Here is a 26,941-nt window from a genome sequence, read left to right on the forward strand (position 1 = left end):
AGAAAATCTTCTTAATTTTTTTTTTAAAAAGTCATACGAAGGCATTTACAAAATACCCACATGATATAGCACCCCATTTTTCCCCCACTCCACTTCTTATTTATATGTATTCCATTGACTTCAATGGAATAGACAAGCGATCTTGTAATTCTTCAGCCCCCATTACTGTTCTTTCCATAGATCTCTTTGCTAGAAAGTGGCTCAGGTGTAAAACCAAGCTGACCGCCTTAATTTAAATTAAAATAATTTTCGCGTTAAGTCGATTCCAGGGAAATTGGACCCTTCTTAAGCACGCACTGGTCTTCGGTCAGGATTTCCTGCTCCAATTGGAACCTCCCTCTTAATGCGCGCGCCGCTCTAAGACAGCCACGCCCACCGCCAGCTGCATTTGCGGGAGTCTTGCTTTCCCTGCCTCGCCCCCTTATTGCTCGAGTAAGCTGGCAGCGTTCGTACTTCTTGCTGTTGGGCAACGATCTGACGAAGATTATGGCTGAATACGTGCGGGGAGCTCCTGAAGTGGCAGTGATTCGAATGTGTAATCCTCCGCTCAATACAATCAGGTAACAATGGGGAAAGACTGGAAAAGTTACCAGTTTAGTCCCATGTCTGTTTAGTCGGAAGCGATTAATCCTGTCCATGAAGAGGTCTCGAGAAAGTGAAAGCTTGCACACACTTTTGGGTTAATTTTATAGGTCTTAATAAAGTATCACCCAGCTGTGATTTGGGATGGATTTTCAAGTGTTTTCCTCAATGAACCAATAGTGCTATGTGTCATTGAGTTTGCTAGCAAAGGAATATTGTCCAGATGTCTAGTACTATTTCATTTTGGATTCAGTTAGCTTTTTTCCGTGAAAAATGCACAATGCTTGTCTATTATTTTTGTGTTTTGTTTCTTCCTGTCAAACCTGGTTCCTGGTGTTTACATTGACACAGCGGTGTAATTTACTTGGCCACAGTGCAGAAATGTTTGCTTCTTCTAACCTATGGTCCAGATATTTTATTTTGTTTTGCACTAACATCCAAATACTAATCTTTCAAGCTGTGCTGCACACTGGATTTGAGGACAAAAAGTGTATTGAGGTGCAAACATACCACCTGTCAGTAAATTCTTAAACAAAGTCTGTGTTTTTCCCTGAAGAATCTACAAGTCAAACAAACAAAGGCCAAAATAAGACCATGGGAGAAAGCATCAAAGCTTCACACCCTATACAGCCATCACATGGGCTTCCATTTCTATAATAATAAAACTGATGTTTAACTAAGTTTGAGTCAGCAATATGGAAATACATTGTTGCACAGTGAGTTTGAACTTTAAATAGAACATCAACAACATTGAAAACAGTATATGTTATGGCCCACCTTCTTAAGACTATTCAAACCAATATGAGAATACAGCCAATGTAAGCCAATTTAGATGCCAAGAAAAAGATACTTTATTTCAAGTAAATTCATTATTAATCAGCTAAACATCAAAAACTAAACTCTAACTAGACTAGAACAACAATTATTCCATGGATTTTACCTGTGAATATGTTTTAAAAAGTGCTGGTCTCCAACTGTTCCTACCTAGAAGTTATAATTCTTTTTAAACCCTATACCTATTCAACTGCCTTTTATTTTATCTCATTTTTTTCTGAAAATTGTTTCTTAAAATGCTATTAGGATTGGGGATTAACACTGTTATTAGTTCATGCTCAGTCACTTCCCACGTTTTATGGATTTACATGGTTAGGCAGTTACTTTGGTGCTACCACATCTAAGATTACAGATAAAAGCACCCTCAGAAGTAAGAATTAGCCCTACTGAACTTAGCCATCATCAGAAATGCAGACTAAAGAGTTCAAACTACAGAGAAGCTTTTAAAGTAAACTATTAGTTCATCCATACATTTTTACATAATAACATCTTGTGGGACATATATGATTATATTATACTGTATATTTTTATTTTAAGAAAATTCTGTACTTTGCTTGGTTTTAAATCTGAAATGCGATCCAATAGATATGCAAACATGAATTTCTGTTTTGCCTAGTTCCAATGAATTTATCTACTGTTGATATTCTACTTTTTAAGTAGCAAAAATAATAAACTCAAGTCATTGGTATAGACTAAATATACATTTTAAAAAGAAGAATATTGCCTGCATTGCCCTTTTAATTTTTTCTTGATAAAGTAATATGTGGAAAATAATTATATTTTAAAATGAGGTAATGTATAAACATTCTGCTTTCAGAATAAACAGTAATTTTGGCACAAAATGATTATGCAGGGGGGAAATCTATCACAGAACAAATTCTGGTTAATATTTAACCCTTGGTGTTTTTAGACTTTGGATTCTATTCAGCTGATTCAGAGCAGTAATCCCATTATGAAATGCTCAATTTTTAATCAATTAACTTTATTTAATTTAATTAATTACTTTTAGATAATTATCTATTAGTCTGGAGTCAGATGACATACCAGGCATATTAAAGCTTGTCAAAGTTTCATAATCAATAGCTGATATACCAATCATCTTTACAGTAATTGGCATTTTGCTTTTGTTTTGCTTTTTTAAAGATTACAAAATAATTAAATGAAGTTTGTATCAAACCTACTGTAGACAGGATGAAAATTGAATTTCAGTTTTAGTATCTGAAAAAAGGCGTGAGTTAGCCAATAATAATATAAAGTATAGTTTAGAAATCCTATGTACTACAGCTTAACTGATGATGTGGATTGCATACTTGCAGTGACCCACAAACAGGTCTAGTAATATAGGTAAAACTTGAAAAATTAGAATATCATGCAAAAGTTCATTTATTTCACTAATGCAACTTAAAAGGTAAAACTAATATATGAGATAGACTCATTACATGCAAAGCAAGATAGTTCAAGCCGTGATTTGTCATACTTGTGATGATTAGGCTTACAGCTCATGAAAACCCCAAATCCACAATCTCAGAAAATTAGAATATTGTGAAAAGGTGCAATATTCTAGGCTCAAAGTGTCCCACTCTAATCAGCTAATTAAGCCATAACACCTGCAAAGGGATCCTGAGCCTTTAAATGGTCTTTCAGTTTGGTTCAGTAGGAATCACAATCATGGGAAAGACTGCTGACCTGACAGTTGTGCAGAAAACCATCATTGACACCCTCCATAAGGAGGGAAAGCCTGAAAAGGTAATTGCAAAAGAAGTTGGATGTTCTCAAAGTGCTGTATCAAAGCACATTAATAGAAAGTTATGTGGAAGGGAAAAGTGTGGAAGAAAAAGGTGCACAAGCAGGAGGGATGACCGTAGCCTGGAGAGGATTGTCAGGAAAAGGCCATTCAAAAGTGTTGGGGATTTTCACAAGGAGTGGATTGAGGCTGGAGTCAGTGCATCAAGAGCCACCACACAAAGACAGATCCTGGACATGGGCTTCAAATGTCGTATTCCTTTTGTCAAACCGCTCCTGAACAACAAATAACGTCAGAAGTGTCTTACCTGGGCTAAAGAAAAACAGACTTGGTCTGTTGCTCAGTGGTCCAGAGTCCTCTTTTCTGATGAGAGCAACTTTTGCATCTCATTCGGAAACCAAGGTCCCAGAGTATGGAGGAAGAATGGAGAGGCACACACTGCAAGATGCTTAAAGTCCAGTATGAAGTTTCTACAGTCTGTGTTAATTTGGGGAGCCATGTCATCTGCTGGTGTTGGTCCACTGTGCTTCATTAGGTCCAGGGTCAACGCAGCCATCTACCAGGAGATTTTGGAGCACTTCATGCTTCATTCCGCAGATGAGCTTTATGGGGATGCTGAGTTCATTTTCCAGCAGGACTTGACACCTGCCCACACTGCCAAAAGCACCAAAACCTGGTTCAATGACCGTGGGATTACTATGCTTCATTGGCTAGCAAACTCGTCTGACCTGAACCCCATAGAGAATCTATGGGGCATTGCCAAGAGAAAGATGAGAGACATGAGACCGAACAGTGCAGAAGAGTTGAAGGCCGCTATGAAGCATCCTGGTCTTCCATAACCCCTCAGCAGTGCCACAGGCTGTTAGCTTCCATGCCACTCCGCATTGAGGCAATAATTGCTGCAAAAGGGGCCCAAACCAAGTAGTGAGTACATATGCATGCTTATACTTTTCAGAGGTCTGATATTGTTCTATGTACAATCCTTGTTTTATTGATTGCATGTAATCAATAAATTTTTCAAGTTTCACCTGTATATTGTTTCTTCTATGTTCATGTTCCTTCATCCTGACCTTACCCTACGTAGAAATCTGTCTTAAATTATCCGTAAGTGTACCTGTATTAAAATAGGTTTTTCTCCCTTATTTCAATACCATCCAAGTGCAATTTTAAGTTTTGTTAGATTTTGTTATGGAAATCAGGTAACTGCACTGAATTAAAATACAGGCAATAAAGACACAGGAATCACAAATGCAGACAGTTAATACTCTGCTGCAGTTTTCTGCCAACTCAAATGGCACAAACGAGGCAGTGAAAAAGGCATTGAGACATGTGATGAACAATACAGGTACAGTATCTTTCATGCATCAAATACCTGGATTATGAGGCTACGTTCAGTTTCCATTAATCCTGGGAATGAGAGAAAAATTCATTCAATTCTTTCACTTAATATATGATAAATTCTTGCTAGTGTTATAACTACCTCTAGTGGCAATTGTAATCTTTTCAATCCCCATGTATTAACACTGTCAGGTTTATGAATTATTTTAAAAATACATTTGTTAGCAAAAGGCAAAGTCTAAGCCACCCAGAAGAAAGACCTTATCAGAATGCAGGGATAGGTCTGAAACAAGGACAGGGAAAGATGAATAAAAATTGTTATAATTTTTGATGTTGCAATATATCAGAACGCAGCCGCACGAGCGATTGTGGGTGCACCCAGGTACACCCACGTCACACCTATCCTCCGTGAGCTGCACTGGCTACCCATTAGTCTCCGAATCCGCTTCAAGGTGCTGGTTGCTACCTATAAAGCCCTACATGGCATCGGACCTGGGTACCTGAGAGACCGCCTCCTGCCGATTACCTCCCATAGACCGATCAGATCTCACAGGTTAGGTCTCCTCCGGATTCCATCCGCCAGCCAATGTCGGCTGGCGACCCTCCCGGGGGAGAGCCTTCTCTGTTGCAGCTCTAGCCCTCTGGAATGATCTCCCTGTCGAGATCCGGACCCTTACGACCCTCCCGGCTTTCCGCAAAGCCACCAAGTCCTGGCTGCTCCAGCAGGCCGGGGGGGGCTGTGAAACATCCAACCCCGTGGAAATTGTGAATGTTGCGGTTTTGTTTTTAAAGTGTTGTCTTTGTCTAGTCTTCCCCCTTCCCTTATCTATTGTGAGCCGCCCAGAGTCCTTCGGGAGTGGGCGGCATACAAGACAAATAAATACAAGACAATACAATACAATACAATACAATACAATATATATCAAAGAATACATTGCAGTAGTTCTTGACCTTGATAAGTGAAGTAAATAGAAAATGACATAGATATTACTAAAATTCTAATAATAGATATTACTATAATTCTAACAATTGAAACTAAATATATTATTACCATATTATTATGATCAGCGTAAGAGGCCATTGTATAGATACTGTACATGAAATGGGAGCTTATGAACCCAACATTTAAACTATACATTAGATTTACATTTCAAAAATTTGGATGACCACTAAATGGCAGCAAGAAATTATTGTTTGCTTTATTCCTTTGCTGCAGTCTAGTTGTCCAGATTTGTTTTAACCTAGACATACTAAGTCATTTTAAAGAGATGCCGAACTATGGTATTACTTATGAATGAATCTGTTTTATAAACATTGGTTAATCTTTCAAGCAGATTATTGTTGCTGAAGTAAATCATCAAGATTTTGTCTTGTATCTCAGCCTATTTGAACTATTACTTGACGAATTATTTTATATTGATACTCAGGCAGGTGTATCTTTTTTCTTACACTATAAATGACTGATTTATTTTAGTGATGTGATGTTACGGGCTTTAAGCGAAGAAGTAAATCGTGCAAATATTGACCCCACTGTGAAAGCTGTTGTGATTTGTGGAGCAAATGGGAAATTCAGTGCAGGTAAGGACTTTTGATTCAATTCAGTTTTTTTATTATAATTGCTGAGCAATATTCAAAGGCATACACATTAGAGACAATACAAACAATGATGCAGAATTCAAATAAAATTAGGTAACAATGGAATCTTAATTCTATTTGACATCCACCAGGCCTGACAAGTTGCGAAACAAAATTTTACAACTTGTCATGTCTGCAAATAAATAGGTTAGGGTAAATCATCCAAACAACTATGGATTCTGCAAATTACACAATGCTACAAAGTATTACAGAAGTTTTCACAAGAAATAACTTTCTCTCCCACCCACCCACCTGCCTCGGCCCACCGCATGTCAAGCCTGCAGCGCTCCCCGGCTGCTTCGGCCCAGGCCCCACCAATTTCATTAAGCGTGGAGCAGGCCAAAGGTGAGGCAGAGCAGGTTTTAAGGGAAGGCGAGCATGCAAAGGGAGCTGCAGGGAGATCTAGTGATGCAACGGCAGAGGCCTTCCTGCATGGCGACAGAGCTTTATTCTCCTCCAAAACCACGTCTTCCCTACCTCCGCCCCGTCTCCCCCAAAACCTCTGGCCCAGATTTTTCTGCTGCGGCCCTTCTTGCTGCCGGTGCTCAGGCTGCTCCCTGGCCCCAGAGAGAAGAGCACCCTGACAATCGTAATTACAGCAGGGAAGCTGAGGAGGCAGGTGGGAAATACATGGGGGGGGGAAGGAATCCGTCGTACCCACAAGGGAGATTTGCGTGACAGTAAATGGAATGGTTTCATTGGAAGTAGGGAAGAAATGGGCCATTTCAATATTTAAGGTTTAAATCTAGAAATCAGGGGTTCTAGTTTTGGATACCACAAGTTCCCCCTGTGGCTTGTGCAGACAAAGAGAGGATCAGAGTCTTGAGCTCGTCCTCTGCCTGTAACCAGGTTTTTAAAAACGGGGATCCTCCGGGTCCCATATCCTGGAGTTCTGCCTACAGTTTGGGAAATAGCTGATTGCCACTTCCTTTGAAAAGACATTTTTTTTCTGGTATCACTTCATCAAGCCCATCCATCACATTAAGAATTTACTGAACAGTGAAGTAGTTACTAAATTTTACTGAGTTTACTAAGTTACTAAGGTTCTTGATAAATGACTATCAAACTTCGAATATCTGGTATCACTGGATCATGTTCAACAATTTTGTTGAATTAACATCAACTAAAAAGGTTTTTAAATTGGATTTTGAATAAATGTGCAATTAATTGTTACAGTTTTGAATTTTACTGTTACTATCTTCCGTTGTGCAAACTGCCCAGTCACATGACCCCCAGCCATGCCCACAAAGCCACGCCCACAGAACAAGTAGTAAAAAAAATGAATCCCACCACTGCGGGGGGGGGGGCACTGAGGATCAGTTTGTAGCACCAAGTCGGCAGTGGGCTGAAAAAGTTTGGGAACCACTGGCCTAACCAATAAGGTCATGGTTTATAGACTAGGTCATCTTCCAATGGATCAGAATATCATCATTCTGCAGCACTTAGTTGAATTTTTAATTCATATATTTACACATTTCTATTTTCTTCTCTGCTTTACAATTACATTGGACAATAGTATCCTTTTGGTTATAGATATATGATATTAAATATTTCAGACTGTTTCCCTTCAGAAAAAAGAGTTGGGAGGAGTGTTCATTCTACCCATAATTGTTTCATTCAACTGCCCGACATCAGAATCTACATTTGCTCTCTTATTTATTTATGTATGTATGTATGTATGTATGTATGTATGTATGTATGTATGTATGTATGTAGAATTTATACCTCTCTTCTCTTTTATTTTTAAAAAAATATAATTAAACATTAGTTTTCAACCTTATATATAGTTATCTTGGATTTTCCTTGTTCAGTAGCTACATTCATAAATTTATTGGGTAAAAATATTGATTAATTGGACAAGATCCCCAAAGCAAGAATTACATAGATTTCAGTAAGGTATTCTAATGTCAGTCTTTGGAAATTATCAGAAGAATTTCTTAGCCACATTTATCATGAGTAATTTAAGGCAACATCTCTTTCCTTACTCAAAATACTTCTCAGATTTCTTCTTACCATGGCTGAATTGCTGTCTACAAAAAGCTCACCCTTTATTTCCTCTTTTTAAGTCAACTTTCACTTCCACTCTCAGCCTTTGTACCTTCTTTCTCAAAGTCCTGCTTTTTCGCACTGCAGAAAATGACATATATTGAACAGTGCTGAAATTATTTTTTATATTTGATTTGATTTGAGTTTAATTTTTGACATATATGACAAAATCTATTTCCTTCCGCTTGAGGGCTATTTCTGCCTGATATTTTCTCATAAGCTTCTCTTAGATTTGAGAGATACCTAGATAGGACGTAGAAAGAGGAATGGACAAAACATACAACAGAAAAAAAAATCCTGCAATGAGACTTACACCATTAGCATTCTGCCCCGAGGTGGCGCAGTGGTTAAATGCAGCACTGCAGGCTACTGCTAGATCAGCAGTTCAGCGGTTCAAATCTCACCGGCTCAGGGTTGACTCAGCCTTCCATCCTTCCGAGGTGGGTAAAATGAGGACCCAGATTGTTGGGGGCAATATGCTGACTCTCTGTAAACCGCTTAGAGAGGGCTGAAAGCCCTATGAAGCGGTATATAAGTCTACTGCTATTGCTATTGCTATTGCCCCATTTGTAGATTTCTCTATGATTCAACTAGAAGATTATGAGAAATCTGTAATACCATCATGGTAACTCTTTTTTTAATTATTTTTTTCCTTCTACAACACCTTACAGTCATTATATCAACATTATTATGTCATCATACCTGTACATGTAAATATTATTTTGCTTCTATGTTTATAAACCTTTATACACATTTCTCTCTGTGTGTGTGTGTGTGTTTGTGTATTGTTTTTGGCTTAATTAATTTTATTCTTGTTTTGCAACCATTTGTACCATTTGTTCCAAATTTTATAATATTCATGATAACTACATCATGGTACATCATGATAACTCTTAAGTTATAATGGTTTTATCTATCCTCAAACGTTTCCAGGAAGTAATTTTATACACATAGATTGTAGATCTAAATGTTTATGGAGATTCTTGGTCATCCAGGTCATAGTTCTACAAGGTTTCAAGGGGCAACCGGACTTTCTTATTTTTCTTTGAGAAATATTCAAAGAAATATTCAAATTAAAAAAAAGAAAGTCCAGTTGCTGCTTCAAAAAGCACCTTTGGGACATTATAGTATCTAGTTAGCATTCCTTAGCCAGCAGGAGACTTCCATCAGGTTAATCTGAAGGGAGGTAATAGAATAGAATAACAAGAGTTGGAAGGGACCTTGGAGATCTAGTCCAAATCCCTGCTTGGCCAGGAAACCATTTCAGACAAATGGTTGTCCAATCTCTTCTTAAAAACTTCCAGTGTTGGAGCATCCACAACCTCTGGAGGTTGTTTCATTGATTAATTGTTCTAACAGTCAGGAAATTTCTTCTTAGTTCTAGTTTGCTTCTCTCCTTGATTAGTTTCTATCCCTTGCTTTTTGTTCTACCCTCAGGTGCCTTGGCTCCTCTTCTTTGTGGCAACCCCTGAGATATTGGAACACTGCTATCATGTCACCCCTAGTCCTTCTTTTCATTAATTTTAAGCAAATTTCTCTCAACGAACCCCAATCGTTTATTGAGAACTTTACTCTCTCCTCAAATCCTCATAGCAGATTTATGGGAAACATGAAATACCTATGGGAAATATTTATGGGAAACATGAAATGAACATTTTTTCCTGCTTGCATTTCATTGGTTTTTATAAGCAGAGAATCTAATACTAACTGGAAATTTATATTAAATCACAATTACTTCCTATTTGAAGTATATAAATATTTGGTACATTTTGTTTCTATGTTAATTAGCACAAGGCTTTAATGGGGTGGTTACCTGAAGCAATCATGGATTCTCAGAATTTTGTTCAATTTTTTTAGGTGCTGATATCAGAGGATTTTCTGTTGGCATTGAAAAAAATACACTGAGTTTGGAGTCTGTAGCTGCTTTAATAGAGAAGAGTGAAAAACCATTTGTGGCTGCTATTGAAGACATAGCTTTCGGAGGAGGCCTGGAGTTGGCACTGGGCTGTCATTATAGGATTGCAAACATGAAGGTAAGATGTCTTTAAAGCAGTGTTTTTCAACCTTTTTTGTGCAAAGGCACACTTTTTTTCATGAAAAAAATCACGAGGCACACCACCATTAGAAAATGTTTAAAAAAATTAACTCTCTGCCTATATTGACTATATATAAAGTAATTTTCCCACGGCACACCTTACACTATGTCACGGCACACTAGTGTGCCGCGGCACAGTGGTTGAAAAACACTGCTTTAAAGTACCATTTTCAACCTATATATCACCTAAAGCCCTCTGATGTCTATCTCTCCCAACCAAGTACCTATGAATTATAAAATGTTCTGTTAAAAATTGAAATATATCAATCCTAGAAAGCAACATGAAGAAACTTGAGGCAGGGGAATGATGACATCTGTATCATATTTCCTGTTGAAATTACTTTATTGTAGTATTTGCACAATTGTGCCATTGTGTGCAATGATTTACTGTGGATGCTATTTCAATAAGATTAATAATTCCAATTGAGTCAAAAAGGTCTTATAAATGAATAATATGTAATCAAGGTAATGGAAAGTTATTATATAATAATACAGGCCCTAATTTAGCAACTGCTTCATTTAACTACCATTTGCAGTTACAACAGTGCTGAAAAAGCACTTTACTTATTGTTATATATGATAATACCAATAGCAGGATGAATTTTGTATGCTCAGCGCTGGAAACGCTTATGATACTAGCAATAGAGGAGTGGTTAATAAAGTTGACAGAACTGGAATCACTAAAGTAATTCAACTACAGTTCTAAATCTTTTGTGGAAATTTTGAAGGCAATAGAGAAAAAATCAAATTTTAACATATGGATTTGATGATTATTAAAATTTTAAAAGGGGAAAATATTTTTTCATTCTTTGTATATATTTGTGTTTCCCCTTCATTTTATTTATACTTTTTCACACTTCTATCTCTATTCTCTTTTTATTCTTTATTGTTTATTTTTATTGTTAGTTTAAGTTATTTTTTTATGTTTATGCTTTGTAAAATTTAATAAAATTATTTTACAGAGGAAACCCATTTAGATAAGTAAGATTGTGCTACTTATCCAGGAATCAATGGTTTGTGTGATGATATATCAACCATAAATATAATTTTAAGTTTAGAAAAGGAATAGAGAATCCAGGTTTTTGAAATACAACTGTTCCCTAGATTACTTGATCTTTTCCAACATTACTCATATATATCCCCATGTAGGGCTATATAGAGCAGGGTTTTTTAAAAATTATAGGGGAGGATGCTATGTGTTCTATATATTGTAACTATTTACAAATATTTCATCCTCACTCCAGGCTCAATTTGGTTTGCCGGAAGTCAAAATAGGTTTACTTCCTGGAGGCGGTGGGACTCAACGGCTTCCACGATTGATTGGGGTACCAACTGCACTTGATATGATCACCACAGGTAAAAAAAATTTATCTGTGAATAGACATGTGTCATGTGCAAATAATATATGGCATATTTACATATCTTGGCATTTTTATGGAATACAAATATGCTTTCCAGAAATATAAGATAGCATGACTACAGTAAAAACATGCTTTACACTTTCTGGGTTTGTTAGATTCATCATCTGAAATGTTAGCTAACAATTCCTAGGTAGCAGCTAGAAAAGATCGGTAGCAGCACTTTAGATGGACTTTTCACTAAGATGTGTATCTGAAAATGATTGTGTTGATAGAGGAAATTCAGCTTACTTTTAAGAATATTAATTTTACATACCATCCTACAGAGAAGGCTGAAAAATATAAAGTATTTTTGTGAGTTCTGTTATTCCAAATTGGGTTTGGTTTATTTTGAAGGAGATTCTGCTTCTCATGCAAATACAAGATTTCTGAAGGTTTCTAGATTTAGCACAGTTCTCTTACATCATCGTTGTATTTGCTGTGGTCTCATTGCCAGACTTATTATGTAGTCACCATTCACAAAAGTGAGGTGAAGCAGTGAATTTCTTGGATATTATTTTAAAAACTTCAGTACTGCTTTGGGCTTATATTGATTATAATAATAATTTATTTTTAAAAATTAAATATTTATTTAATAGTTTATATTAAAAAGTTTTTATTACCCATGACAGCTTATCAAGACCACCAGTTTTGTGACCTGAAGTTCAGTGTGATGTTAAATAACTATGAACAATTAAAAAGCCATAGGTGATCCCCTGAGTGACATTGAAAGTGAGAAGCTAGGCCAGAGCCAATTATTTTATTGGGTTCTGTTTGATTTTCCTGTCACCTGATCCCTGTTGATTTATTAGTTATCGATTCTAATGTTTCAGCACAGAAGTCCAATAATGAACTGACAAGTATCCTTATTCTCTAGCTGGCTGCTGTGCTATAGAAGGTACCTATAGAATATATGGGCCACTTGTGCCTTACAGTTTAGTATACAGTACTGCCTTGCTGACTCCTTTCTGCTAATGATGTTAATGGATTTCTCTTTTTCTATTATTTTAGCATGTTACTGTAACAGCATGGAATCAAAAATTTATCGATTTTGCCTAGTCCTGGGGTTTCCAAAATTGCCAAATTTAAGAATTGTGGACTTAAAATCCCAGAATTTCTCGTGGCTGACTGAAGAATTCTGGGAGTTGAAGTACACATGTCTTAAAGTTGGCAAGTTTGGAGACCCCTGATCTATGCTCAAAATAGTCTACCAGTAACATACCTTGAAACTCCCAAGGAACAGATGGAATTTAAGTGAATCCTAAATTAAAAAGTAATATTTCTTTTTTCTTAGGTAAATATGTGCCAGCTACTGAAGCACTGAAACTGGGGCTCTTAGATGAGATTGTTGAAGAAAATCCATTTGAAGCAGCTATAAAGTTAGCACGAAGAATATTGGGTAAGAACATTCAGTTGTACTGGGCAAAATGTAATACAACAAATTCCCAAAAGAAAATACCAACCAGTGGAAAGAATTATTTAGCTGATGTTGGTTGGCGCAAGGTTTTTAAATTAAAAATTGCAGTGTACTGGCATAGAATTTGGGGGTCAAGCAGGGAGAAAGTTAAAGAAATAACCATATATATTGTAATTGAAAAACAGATTTATTGTCTGTCTGTCTGTACCTACCTACTTACCTATCTGGTTATCTAGTTATCTGGTTATCTAGGGAGCCGAGGTGGCGCAGTGGTTAAATGCAGCACTGCAGGCTACTTCAGTTCTGCAGTTCGGCTGTTCAAATCTCACTGGCTCAGGGTTGACTCAGCCTTCCATCCTTCCGAGGTGGGTGAAATGAGGACCCAGACTATGAGGGCGATATGCTGACTCTGTAAATCACTTAGGGCTGAAAGCCTTATGAAGCGGTATATAAGTCTAACTGCTATTGCTATTGCTATCTGGCTATCTATCATTTGTTGACAATGTCGTACTGCTTTTTGATATATTTTTTTAAATAATTCATTATATCTGTCATGACACCCACTTTGTGAATAGGCAATCATTTAAAAGAGCGTTCACAAATACGAGTTTTACAAAGTAGGAAATGACCATTTTAAATGATGGTTTTCTACCTTCACAATTTGCACATCTGTTTCCAGAAATTTCTGTTTGCATTATTCCTTCTTGACAGTTAGACAATTAATGTACAGTGATATAATAGCATAAAGAGTAGTGAAACAACATGGGAATAAAACATTATGTTCTTTATGCAATTCAGTCATGGAAATTTCTCCCAATTCAATTGCTCAATACGATGTAACATACACTGAGCAACATCAGGAATTCAGGTCATTCAGGTCTGTCCTTATTCTTAAGAAATAGTAAAATTACAGTTGGTTCACATGCAAGTGGCTATGAATTGTAAAACCTTAGTTGTATTTATAGTTATATATACAGGTGGTCCTCAACTTACAACCATTCATTTAGTGACAATGTAAAGTTACAAAAAAAAGTATCACTGTTTTTCACCCTTATATCTGCTGCAGGAACCCCATAATCATGTGATACAAATTTGATCCTTTGGCAACTGTTTCATAGTTATGATGGTTGAAGTGTCTCAAAGTCATGTTATCACCTTTTGTGACCTTCTGACAAGCAAAGTCAAAGGGGAATCCAGATAAGTAACAATTGTGTTACTTAATTAACAACTGCAGTGATATTCTTAATAAATGTGGCAAGAAAGGTCGTAAAATGATGCAAAACTCCCTTAACAGCTATCTCACTTGGGTAACAGAAATTTTGGGCTCAGTTGTGGTTGCAAGCCAAGGACTATGTGTATTATAAATGTGGAGAAAGTAAGGAAAATAATCTTGACATAAGTTTGCAGGATCTTTGCCTAAGCATAAGGGGCTGTAGCATTTTTAAAGTCTGGAATGAGCATATTTAGAAGCAGTCAGCCAGATACCTCCTTAATTCATTGAACTTTGAGAAAAGGAAAGAGACACAGCTGAATCAGACTTGCAAGATTCTGTTATTATAGCTATTTGTTTATTAAAGTAGCTTTAATGTTCTTGTGGAATTGATTCCCCTGTTTTGTAGACATATTGAATGACTAAATTGTATCACTGTTTTAAATGAAATAATTATTCTGTAAAGCAGAAGCAATCTAATGGACTCTTTCTTTGTAGAAGTTGAGATGCCAAAACTTTTGAATAACAAAGCACTGGTTTGGTCAACATGTTTCTTGACAAGTATCAAGAAAGTAAGCTAGATCTAAAAACTGTATTTTCCCACATCCGCATAAAATTGTCATATTTTTCACTGTTTCTCTGAAGAAGACAGTGATTAATGACATATACTTTGTATAGTCAAGCTTCCAAATTTAACCAGTTAGCTTGTAAACAAACTGAAGTGATGATACCATCTATATTTACTGGGTTTTAGTCAGTTGGCATTTATTCTCAAAAATATACATTGGGTTGCCTTGAGGATTCACTCAGATATATGAAAACACAGATTTTTCAAAAAAAATTCAGATTTTTCAAATGCAACTTCTATTTCAGGAAATAGAAGTTAAATCTATTGTGAACAAACAAAAACTGTTTGACTTGAGTGGATGTTTTGCATCAATTGCTTTTCTCAGCACACTCTGCAGTTTGTCCACACGATGGCGCCAAACTTTGATAAATAATGTTGCTTTTTGCAATCATTCTCAGTGTTCATGGAAGCAATGATGGCAGCTTAAGTTCCAGGAAGGCAACTACTGTGCCATTGTTAGATAAAATCTGGACAATGGCTGGCTTCATGTTAATACTATAGCTCTTCTAGACTTCTTGATAGAAGAGGGAGACATACAAAGAATGATCCTGTCAGTTTATGAATTCTATTCGTAAACAAAGCTAGGAATGCTTCAAGTCTTACCTCTATTAGCAATATTTCCATAAATCTTCATACCATTTTCATTCTATAAAAGCTATTTGCAGATAATTAGCAATCATTTCCAAACCTGCCAGCCATGAAACAGTGAGTAAAAGAAACAGAGTACACTTCCTCACCAGAAGCAAGTCCACTCATCCCTACTCAGGGGTGGGTTCCTGCCAGTTCTAGCCTCTTCTATAGAAGAGGTTCCACAAATCTACAGTGCCGTTTAGACCCGGTTCCAGCTCCCTCTCCCTGCCCATCCGGACATCATCAATATGAAGACCGAGAGGAGGAATTCTGGGAGTTGAAGTCCACAAGTCTTAAAGCTGTCAAGTTTGAACAGCCCTGGGTTTTTTTTTTAAAGGGTTAGGGGTGCAAGGGTTTGTAATTTGACAACTTTAAGACTTGCATGCTTCAAATGCCAGAGTTCCTGAGCCAACATTTTGGTTGCTAAGCAAGAGCGTTGTTAAGTGAGTTTCACCACATTTTACCGTGTTTCCCTGAAATTACGACAAGTCCTAATAATAAGGCCATGCCACATTTTTCTGGTATGCAAAAATATAAGCCCTCCCCTGCAAATAAACCCCCTGGACAACCCTCCACCTCCGGCCAAGCAGAGCGCCGCTCACCAACCTAGCGGTATCCCAAAGGTGCCAAGCCGCAGGAACCGGGGGGGGGGAGGCAAAGGTGATTGCATTGCTTAGCGCCTTCAGGATACCACTAGGTTGGTGAGCAGCTCTGTGCCCAGCTGAAGAGGGGGGTTGCCGGGTGGCTGGTCTGTTGCGAGCAGGCTCCCAAAGAGCTGGACACAGCCTCATGGGCGAAAGGCTATGTTGCGCTGTCGTAGCAGCGCAGCACAGCAGCCATAAAGCGACCACACCCATGAGCAGTAACCCGGCAAACCCCCTTTCTAGCCGGGCACAGCACCATTCACTGACCTAGGGGTATAGCCAAGCTGCATGATCGCCTGTTCGCCGCCACTTCCCGCAGCTTGTCGCCTTCGAAACGGCAGTAAATGGCGCTCTGTATGGTTGGAGGGGGGGTTGCATGAGTGGCTGTTCCGCTCTCACTCATGAGCCTGCTAGCTTCACGATGCATGGCCCAGCTCTCTCCGCAGAGCCAGGCCACCGCCGCCGCCTCATGGCTTTTTTAGCGGCTTCCAAACCAAGTCTTCCGGCAGTGGCTGCTCTGGGCGTACGCTCTATGATTGTACGCTCTGATGGCAGCTGGCCCACCACTGGCATTTACTTCCAGTTCTTGGCAAACAATGGGCTTATTTAATTACCGTTCCATGGCATTCTCTTAGCAACCATATATTCACTTAGCAAAAGAAAGGTAAAATCAGGTCAGTTGTGTAGTGACCCATTTAACAACCAGCAAGACTTACAACTGAAATTTCAGACTCATTGATGGTTGTAAATTAAGAACTACTTGCACTGTCTAATGGCATGTGCATTTATTTGGAAATGCAAATAATTCCTGCTAAGCACACTGGCAATTTAGATCAGCATTAATGCAAAGAGTTCAATTTGTATAGTAATCTAGTCCTCCGTCTGGCCTCCCTAAACCACTTTTCCTTATCTTCAACCCCGGATTAGAGCTATGAAATGTTGTTCTTCAAAGAATCCTGAGAGTTGCTGAGCATTTTTAATTATAAAAATGACTTAATGGCATTTATTCATAGAAAGAGTACTTCAGAATACATAGCAATTTCAATTTAAAAGAATCGTAACTTTCATGTTTGCTGAGAACTTTAAAACATTATATAAACAGCGTGAACAAAATTACTTCATATGTTTTAATTAACTTGAAATTTAAACCTTAGCTAATGAATATTAAAATAATTTAATAAGTATTACTGTGCTTATGTTCTATAGAACAAGAATCCCTGAAAAATATGCGTGTCTGAAAAGATGTTAAATATTTTTCCTAGAGTTTTCTATTTTTGAGGCTTATTTCAAACAAGATGTTCAGAAAAAAAGTTTCTTATATGATTTGAGAATCATAGAACTTTGAGATTTAAATTACAATCCATGCCTTATCTGCAGAAGCAATTTAGATGGCATTTTGTAGTCTGTGGCAATCAAGAGGTTAAGCCACATCTCCCTATTTCCTCACTCCTAAAGCACTATCAGTAAAGACAGAAAGAGTAATGCCAGCAAAATGTGCCTTTCTAGAACTCTGTTTTAGATGTGGGTACATTTCTGTATAAAGACCATGTGTCAGCTTGTCGTGACCCTGTGATATCAGATGTGTTTAACGGTTGAACTGATTTATTTTTGGTCCATCTGCAGGGCATTTGAAACTGTTTTTTCCCCATTAGCAGGAATGCTTGTGTGGCCCTGATCTCTGCAATTTCTCTCTTTTAAAAGAAGAGGCAGCTTGAAGCATTTTCCCTTGCTCCTCCTGAGAGCTTATTTTATTTTATTTTTGTACGCAAGACAAAAGTGTACAAGATGAAATGAGGATAGGGATAGTGTATAGGCCAGTAATTTATTACTTTTTCATGTGGAGTAGGGACAGTGGTGGGTTTCAATTTTTTTTAGAACCTCTTCTGTAGGTGTGGCCTGCTTTGTGGGAGTGGTTGCCGGCCATGTGACTGGGTGGGAGTGGCTTGCCGGCCATGTGACTGGGTGGGAATAGCTTGCCGGCCATGTGACCGGGTGGGAGTGGCTTGCCAGCCATCTGACTGGGTGGGTGTGGCCAACTTGTACTGTGTTTCCCCCAAAATAAGACAGGGTCTTATTTTCTTTTTACACACAAAATATGGCTTGGGCCTTATTATGAAGGGAGGGTTTATTGTTTTGGGGTTGAAGATATATATAATTTGTGGTCAAGTGACTGCAGGATGCTTCAAACAGCCACAAATGTGGGCCTTTGCCAAGCACCCAAAACGCAATCACATGACCACAGCAGGGGTTGCCATCAAAACCTTGAATTTGGGTGGTAAGTGCCTTTTTAAAAATTTCTGTTGTAACTTCAAATCATTGCTAAGCGACCAGTTGTAAGTCAAGGACTATCTGTATACTACAATCCTTTCCAATCTACCATATTTTTCGGAGTATAAGACGCACCGGAGTATAAGACGCACCGGAGTATAAGACGCACCAAGGTTTTGAAGAGGCAATTTTTTTAAAAAAAGTAGGTAGGTAGATAGAGTGATAGAGAGGGAGAGAAAGAAAGAGAAATACAGTTGGTAGGTAGAAAGAGTAGGTAGGTAGGTAGATAAAGGGAGAGAGCGAAAGAGAGAGAGAGAGAGAGAGAAATACAGCAGATAGGTAGGGAGGGAGAGAGAGACTAGGTAGGTAGGTAGATAGATAGAGGGAGAGGAAGAGAGAAATACAGTAGGTAGGTAGGGAGAGAGAGTGTCTAGGTAGGTAGAGGCATAGAGAGAGAGAGAAATAGAAAGAGAGAGACAAATACAGTAGATAGGTAGGGAGAGAGAGTATGTAGGTAGATAGATGTTTCCAAGTGTATTTATCCATGTGCTGGAGAAGGAAATTGCTGACAAACCTTAAGACTTTGTTTCTGCTGGCACTTGATCAATGTAATTCTCATCAGTTAAAGACCTTTCCAAAAAGAAAAAAAAAGTTTTTGCACTCTGCAAACCTCCGAAAAATGGTCCGTTTTTTGTGAAAATGGGCCCATTTTTTTCAAATAAAACGCATGAATAGCCTGGAGGGGGGGCTTGCAGAGTGCTCCTGGGGGGGGCAAAAAAAGGCAAAAAATGGCCCATTTTTTGCAAAAACGGCCTTTTTTGTCAAAAAAAAATGCATGCATAGCCTTAGAGAGGCTTATAGGGTGCGGCTGGGGGCTGGAGGGGCAAAAAATGGCCCATTTTTGCTCATTTCTGCCCTCCCCGGCCCCCAAGAGCTCTCTGAAAGCCTCCATAAGGGTATGCACAGCCATTTTGGTGAAGTGGGTAGGGTTTCGGGAGGCAAACAATGCTGTATTCAATGTATAAGACGCACCCAGATTTTCAGCCTCTTTTTTGAGGAAAAAAGGTTCATCTTATAGTCCGAAAAATACGGTACTTAAAGTAAACTTCACTGAATACCATTATCACAACGTTGCACATTAATACTTCATATTACAATAGGTGCTACTATATACAGCAGTATTAAATATATTTAAGAATGGGCAACAGAACATTTACATTGTTATTGGTTTTCTTGTACAAAGAAAAAGAAACTGATAAACTGAGAAGCTAGCTTGTTTTAACAAGATGATTTGTTTGCCCTCTCTAGGTCAGCCAGTGGGACCTCGCCGACTCTCTCTGAAACAGACTCCCAAACTCCCTAACATGGAAGCTTTCCTACATGAAGCCCTGTTGAAGGTGAAGAGGCAGGCTCCAGGATGCCTCTCACCCGAAATGTGCTTTCGAGCTGTGGAAGCTTCCGTGTACTTGCCCTTCGCAGAAGGAATTCACAAAGAAAAGGAGCTTTTTCTTCTCCTTTTAACTTCAGACCAGGCTAAAGCATTGCAGTACGCTTTCTTTGCCGAAAGAATTTCAAAAAAATGGATGTTGCCCAATGGGGCATCCTGGAAGACTGTATCCCCTCAACCAATCCGGAAAGCAGCTGTGATAGGTAAGTTTATGAACATCTTTGAATTATTCAAAGTTCAACTATTGTAGTTTTTTGTTGTTGTTGGGGAAAGAAAACATTTTCTAAAGGAAATGTGAAGAAGACTAAGCAAACACCGCACAGTTACTTTAAGGTACCTAGCTTGCACCTAGCATTGCTTAATTTCAATACCAGGTTTCCCCTAAAATAAGGCCTCCCCGGATAATAAGCCCAATTGTGCTTTTGAGCACATGCCCTAAAATTAAACCCTCCTCTGAAAATAAGCCCTTCCCAAAAATATTGCAACACAGCAGCAGCAATGAGGTGACCATGCTCGCGCCTTCTGCACCTCGAAAATAATAAGACCGCCCCCAAAATAAGGCCAAGCACTTATTTCAGGGGTCAAAGAAAAATAACATCCTGTCTTATTTTCGGGGAAATACGGTAGAAAAAATGCAGAGCTAGGTTGTTAATTCATCTGACAGTCAGTTTCCTTTCCGGGAAATATATCTCAGAAGCTATAGTCTCAAACATAACACAGGTTAGAGGAAAAAACATGATTCTCTTTGCTTTAGTACATAATTATAATTAACTAAGATGGATCAATTGCTTCAGTTTTCTGAGATCACATACTAAACAATACATTAAACAAATAGACTTAGTGCACACAATATCCTGGACTACATGTGATTGGTTACTGTAATGTCCGTTGTATCATGCAAATCCAGAATAGGGTTGTAAACAGGTAATTTTTTCTTTTAAATCTCCCATTGAAAAGGGAGAAAAGGCAGCCAATGACATGCTAAATCCCTTCTGCATTTTATTGCTTTTAAATAAAAGATAGCTGTGGTTGAAGAATGAACTTTTTGGGTGAAATGCAGCAATGAAAGAATTTGTAATTTCTATTATGCAGTTTTGTCACTGCAATAATAGAGATTGTTCTCCTCTCCCTCTTGCCACCCTGGGTAGATTCTCTCTAGGGGGAGTTAGCAGAGAGAGACTCTCAAAAATTGTTTTCTTCCTTTAATTCACATATTTAATCATTAATTTCAGAATGTTGTGTTGACACTTGCCTTTTAAGAAGTTTTAATTTTCATTGTAATGATCCACTGCTTCCATTTCTCCTTGCCTATCCCCAGGAAGATAATGCACTCATTAATTTTTTATAAAGGCATTAAAATTAAAAAAAACCTCTCTTTGATGTACTGTACAGTTTCTTCAAAAGCTCTTTGTTGCTCTGCATATTGATTGGTTTATACTCAGTGGGAAACTCTTCCCTAAGTAGCCCAGTCCTTGGTAGTGCCCTCTTTGATTTTAAGAGAGTGACAATCATGTTATACTTTCACTGTTCTTCCCACTCCTTCCACCCCACAGTCTGACTGATATATACAAGATGGGGTTTGCTGCAGCCTGTGCACACTGAACTCTCTGAAGCTCACCTGAGCGGGAGGCAGCCTTGAGGGACCAGTCTTCATCTGTCTTTTTCCCTCTGCAATTTTGCAGTCTTAATTATCCTTCTCTGCATGAGTGATATCCCTTTAGCTAAAAAAGTGGCAAATTAAATCTGCTTGCAACCTTGAACCCTTTTAAGTTGTTATGACTTATTGGAGAACTGACATTTGTGTGAAGTATCATGGAGTCTATAACTCAGTACATGTAGATAGAATATCATTATTTTGCTCCATATAAGCACACATAATGTGTATGAGCCTAATTCCCCTTACCATGCAGAAGGAAGAGTCTTCTTTATGAATTTCACGGAAAGTCACAAGTGATGAATATGCAGAAATTGCTATCTTAAAGAAGCATAGATACAGGTTCAAACTTTTCCAGGTTACTATGTGGAATGAAGCAAAGCTAGTAGATGTCAGGCCCCATTGGAGCCTGGTTTGGAGGAAGAGGAGAAGAAGTTGGAACTGGGCCGTCCAATGAGGATGGCACATCTCTCTTGGTTTGGAGGGGCCAGGGGTTGAGGATGAGGGGGTCTCAGGCTCCTCAGGCATTGAGGGAGGTGGTTGACCGAATGGAGAGCTATCTGCCCTCACAGAAACAGGGGAGGATTGGCTGCTGACAGGCAGTGATGCTGATAGGCAGCAGATCCCCTCTGATGAGGAACAGCTGCCTCCCACACCCAATCCAATGGCACGGAGAGCAGAGAGTAGGCAAGCTCAGAGAAGAGCTGTGAGGATACTCTGGAAGAGGTCACCCTACCCCTCCTCACAAGGAACACCTGGAGTGGATTGCCTTAAGGCAGTGTTTCTCAACCTTGGCAACTTTAAGTCCTGTGGACTTCAACTCCCAGAATCCCAGCAGAGCTGGCTGGGGAATTCTGGGAGTTGAAGTCCATAGGACTTAAAGTCGCTAAGGTCGAGAAACACTGCCTTAAGGAGACGCTGCAGGAAGTTAGTCTTTGTCAGGAACAATTGTTTGTTTTGGTTTACATTCCCCTGGTTTAAATTTGTGCCTTTTGCCTTGCCTTGCCTTGCCTCACCTTGCTCAAGGATTGCCTTTTGCCTTGACTTTGCCTTGAAAACTGTCTTTTGTCTTGTACCTTGACTTTGCCTTGAGGACTATAGTTTGCCTCAGGGACTCACTTAGTTAGGTGGATTGGACTTGGGACCCTGGACCTTGCCCTGCGAGTTTGCTCCTACTCTGTGGACTTTCTTTGTTATATATGGGCTGTTTGTGGGGTGACTGAGAGTGGCTGCCTACAGGGTAGTTTGGGCTGGAACCTGACTGAACAATTACAGTTTGAGTACATTTTAGGCCTCCTGAAATGTCCACAATAAGCTTTCTGTAATTACTCAAGAGCGTGGATCACTTTGTGTTGATAGAAGCCTGATATATTGCTTCAGGCTAATAGAATCAGGAAAGCTTCTGGGACATTGGTAAAATACATTTTGCTAGATTGATTGCTGCATGAGCATTTCTGGTGCTTGGCTACGCAACAAATTGATGTTTTGTTGTCATAAGTAAGCATGCAGTAACCTAATACTAGCTCATAAAACTCTGTATGTTGTGTATACCAGATACAAATTTCATTTGCTAGTGCTTAACGTATTAACCGTGTACTAATATTAATATTCATTCATGCTTACAGTTTTTTTAAGAACTGGGATTGGGCTCTTTGATTTGACCTTCTGCATAAATACTTTTCTCAGCATGCAAGTAGGCAAGTGTTTCAAGGGGGGAAAAAATCTTTTCTGTCCCTACTAAAGATGAAATTAGATTTAATGTGGAAGATCCATAAAAGGGGGTATCGGTGTGTGCATGTTTTCAAATGTGACAGTTACCATGGAAATCAATGATTCAGGCTGGGATTAAGCTCTGGGGAAACAGGACTCAACCTTTTCTCCATTTATATTTTCCCAATTGCAATTCCTCCTCCAGCTATTTAGGGGCCTCTTAAGTTTTTGGAGGAAAGCCATTCTTCTAAAAGGCCACGTGGGTTTTGAAAAAAATGATTTAAGAAAAAAAATTCTAACCAGCAATAAATGAATAGGCTCAAAACTCACAATAAGCCATATTGCATTCAAATCATGGTTTGTTGAATGACCCATAAGGGCTGGGTTCATACACTAGGTTAAGCAAAACCTAAACAGGTACGATCTGTTTGTAACTAAATTACATCAGTGGATGGAAATGACTGTTAACCATATTCATGTTATATGGTTCGTTTAGCATGTTCTGCAAACTCAGCTTTCTGGATCATAATTTGTGGTATATGCTTTGATGATACTTTTCTTAGCCTCAGGCCGCTCCAGATACCCAGAATTCAGTTCACCGAATTCTCTGCAATGGTGATGCTGGCTGGGAATTTTGATGTAGTCATCTCATCTAGAATTTGTGCAATACCATTTTTAGGTACTTGTGTGAAATAAATCATTTAAACCACAAAGCCTTTGCTAGAAGATGAAGTTCCCTACATGGAACTCCAATGTAGTTAACAAAACCTGCTGTTTTTGGTGCCTGCCAGACTTCTTGTCCCCTTGATTTTTTACATTTAAAAAAAAACACCTTTAATATAATGAGAGGCTACACACTGTTTCATAATAAGAATTTCTAAGAACCCTAAATCAACGTTCTTAGAAAATAAAAATAATGAGAGACTGAAGTGCAATGCATTATTTAGAACAGCGTTCTCTAATCTTTACAACTTGGCGACCTGGTAAGATGGAGAGGAGAAGTGGCCTGTGCAAGTGGCAGGTTGGCCTGCTCACACATTTGCACCAACCTGGCGCTCCCACAAGTTGAGCTGCGCATACGCATGCACCAGCCAGCCATTCACACAGCCTACTTCCAAACAAGCCATAGCACAGTAGTGTACCATGGCCCCGGGAGTTGGGGATGCCTGATTTAGAAGTTTACTACTTATGCTGAAAAAGGACAAAGATAAACAGGATTAATAAAAGTGTATATTTTTACTCATGGTTTGTAATTGATCATATTCCAATAACTTTATTTTTGAGAAGGTGCAAATCACCCCAAATTGCCATTTTGCTGGTATGCTCAAATATAGTCAAAATTCTAATTATATTGCCAATCTAAAAACTTTGGAGATCTTAGAACAATCTGGCTTTTCTTACATATATAGTATCAATATTTTCTCTGCTTGAATATCGGAGTTAACTGAGTGAAAAAAATTGCCTATGGTATTATGTCAGTTTAATAAACATTGGCCAGAACGTTCTAATAATTGCTTCTTCTTTCTTTCTCTCTTTCATCGAAAAGGTTTGGGGACAATGGGCCAAGGCATTGTGGTATCTCTGGTGAAGGCTAAAATTCCAGTTGTGGCTCTGGAGAAGGATAAGAAGCATCTTGAAATAGCAAGGAAAGCTATCAAAGCTTCTTTGGAGCGTGAAACTTTAAGAATGCAACAGAAGGGCAAAACACTGGACATCCATAAATCTAAATTACTTCACTTCACTCTGGATTTTGGTGCACTAAAAGATGTAGATCTAGTTATTGAGGCTGTGTTTGAGGATATGGTTCTGAAAAAACAAACGTTCTGTAAATTATCCGAAATCTGCAAGCCAGAAGCCTTTTTGGGCACTAATACTTCTTGCCTGGATATAGATGAGATAGCTTCTATTACTAACCGTCCCCAGCAAGTCATTGGTACTCATTTTTTTTCACCTGCACATGTAATGAAGTTAATAGAGATCATTCGTGGACACCACACATCTCCTACTGCTATTGCTACAATTATGAACCTAGCCAAAATTATGGACAAATGTGGTGTTGTAGTAGAAAATTGTTTCGGCTTTGTTGGGAACCGGCTATTCAGTTCTTATACTGAACAAACATATTTCCTTTTAGAAGAGGGAAGTACTCCAGAGGAGATGGACAAAATTCTAGAGGAATTTGGTTTCAAACTGGGTCCTTTCAAAGTAGCTGATCTGGCTGGGCTTGATGTGGGCTGGAAATCTAGAATAGGGCAGGGCCTGACAGGAGTCAACTTACCCCTTGGAACACCTCCCCGCGAACGAGATGGTAAGCGTTATAGTCCTCTTCCTGATATCCTATGTGAGAAGAGGAGATATGGTCAGAAAACTGGAAAGGGCTGGTACCTATATGATAAACCTGGGGGAAAGATAGCAAAGTCTGATCCCTGGCTTCACAATTTCCTTCAAAATTACAGAAATGCCCACAACATGACAACTCGCACCATTACCCAAGAGGAGATCTTGGAGCGTTGTCTGTATTCACTTGTCAATGAGGGTTTCCAAATATTATCTGAAGGAATTGCATCTTGCCCAGAAGCCATTGATACCATCTATCTCAATGGTTATGGGTGGCCCAGACATAAGGGTGGTCCAATGTTCTATGCTTCTGAGGTCGGGCTGCCCAAGATTCTAACAAAACTGCAAAAGTATGCTGAGGCTAATCCTGACATACCTAAACTACAACCCAGTCCCTTTCTGCAGAAACTCGTCACTCTTGGTAGCCCTCCGTTGAAGAACTGGCCATCACTTGTGAGTCCCCAGCAAAGCAAGTTATAATTAATGATTCCTGAAAATCATCATCTTTCCATGTAAGTGGGAGGGTTTTCTTTTCCTACCTTATTCTAAAAAAGCTTTGGGATACATGTAAATGTTCTCATGGGTCATTTTTAAGCTCTCCTTATTGTTAGACTTGGGGTGCTACCATCCTTGTGAAGACCATGCATCTCAGGGAAAACCAATGGGAACAATGCCTTTTTAATATTCCTTAGCATTTAATGGAAACCTGGATGATTGCGTAGATGATTGGGAGAAAGGATACTTGCACCAATGCCCTTCAGTGAATGGCAGAATATAACCTATGATAAGCTCAATGAAATCCTTTTCTTCTTTGAAATAAATTTACAAAGCAAATTATCTTTCGTCAGATGGAATGAGAGCTGATAGGAAAATAAAACATAGAATATTTTTTCTACGCACAAGTTATCTTTCAACATAAGCAGCCTGTTTCCTATTCAGATTTTTTAACTGATTGATTTCAAGCTATAGTCTGAAATAAGGGGTGCTATAGAATAATATCACTTTTCTGATTTCAAAAATGAGCCCACACCCTCCCTCTCCAAATGATAAATTGTTGCTCACAAAGTGCCTTTTATCATACTACTTGCTTGAAAGTACATGCTAGTATTAAGCTGCCTTGTCTCTGAATATATTTCACCAAGCCATCTTACAAGAAGAGGGGGAGAAACTTTGATCTGAAAGATACATACTATTCTGGAAGTAAATACATTCCTGGACTGAGTATATTCTTTGCTTTTGCTCCACCTCAGTCTCCCAGGCGACTGCTTTTACCAATTGCACTTCTGAATTCTGGTTAAAAAATAAATAAACAAATCACTGTTAAA

At 38.6% G+C, this 26,941-nt stretch overlaps 1 protein-coding gene across 1 annotated transcript; it reads left to right on the forward strand.

Moving 5' to 3' along the window:
• The first annotated feature begins 401 nt into the window (after positions 1–401).
• EHHADH (enoyl-CoA hydratase and 3-hydroxyacyl CoA dehydrogenase) lies at positions 402–26,941 on the forward strand. Its single transcript, XM_087725592.1, has 7 exons — positions 402–560; positions 5,973–6,076; positions 10,037–10,212; positions 11,519–11,630; positions 12,966–13,070; positions 19,777–20,118; positions 24,826–26,941. The coding sequence occupies exons 1-7, from the start codon at positions 487–489 to the stop codon at positions 26,094–26,096; spliced, it is 2,184 nt and encodes a 727-aa protein (XP_087581718.1). The 5' UTR covers positions 402–486; the 3' UTR covers positions 26,097–26,941.

This window comes from Thamnophis sirtalis, unplaced genomic scaffold, assembly GCF_051295495.1.
Source record: "Thamnophis sirtalis isolate CommonGarterSnake01/CBP01778 unplaced genomic scaffold, rThaSir2_p1.2 scaffold_11, whole genome shotgun sequence".
Classification (NCBI taxonomy): Eukaryota; Metazoa; Chordata; class Lepidosauria; order Squamata; family Natricidae; genus Thamnophis; species Thamnophis sirtalis.

Coding starts and splice junctions, on each gene's coding strand:
- EHHADH (XM_087725592.1), top strand. CDS start 487: ATGGCTGAATACGTGCGGGGAGCTCCTGAAGTGGCAGTGATTCGAATG. Junction 6,077..10,036: donor AAATGGGAAATTCAGTGCAG/GTAAGGACTTTT, acceptor CAATTTTTTTAG/GTGCTGATATCAGAGGATTT. Junction 13,071..19,776: donor GTTAGCACGAAGAATATTGG/GTAAGAACATTC, acceptor TGCCCTCTCTAG/GTCAGCCAGTGGGACCTCGC.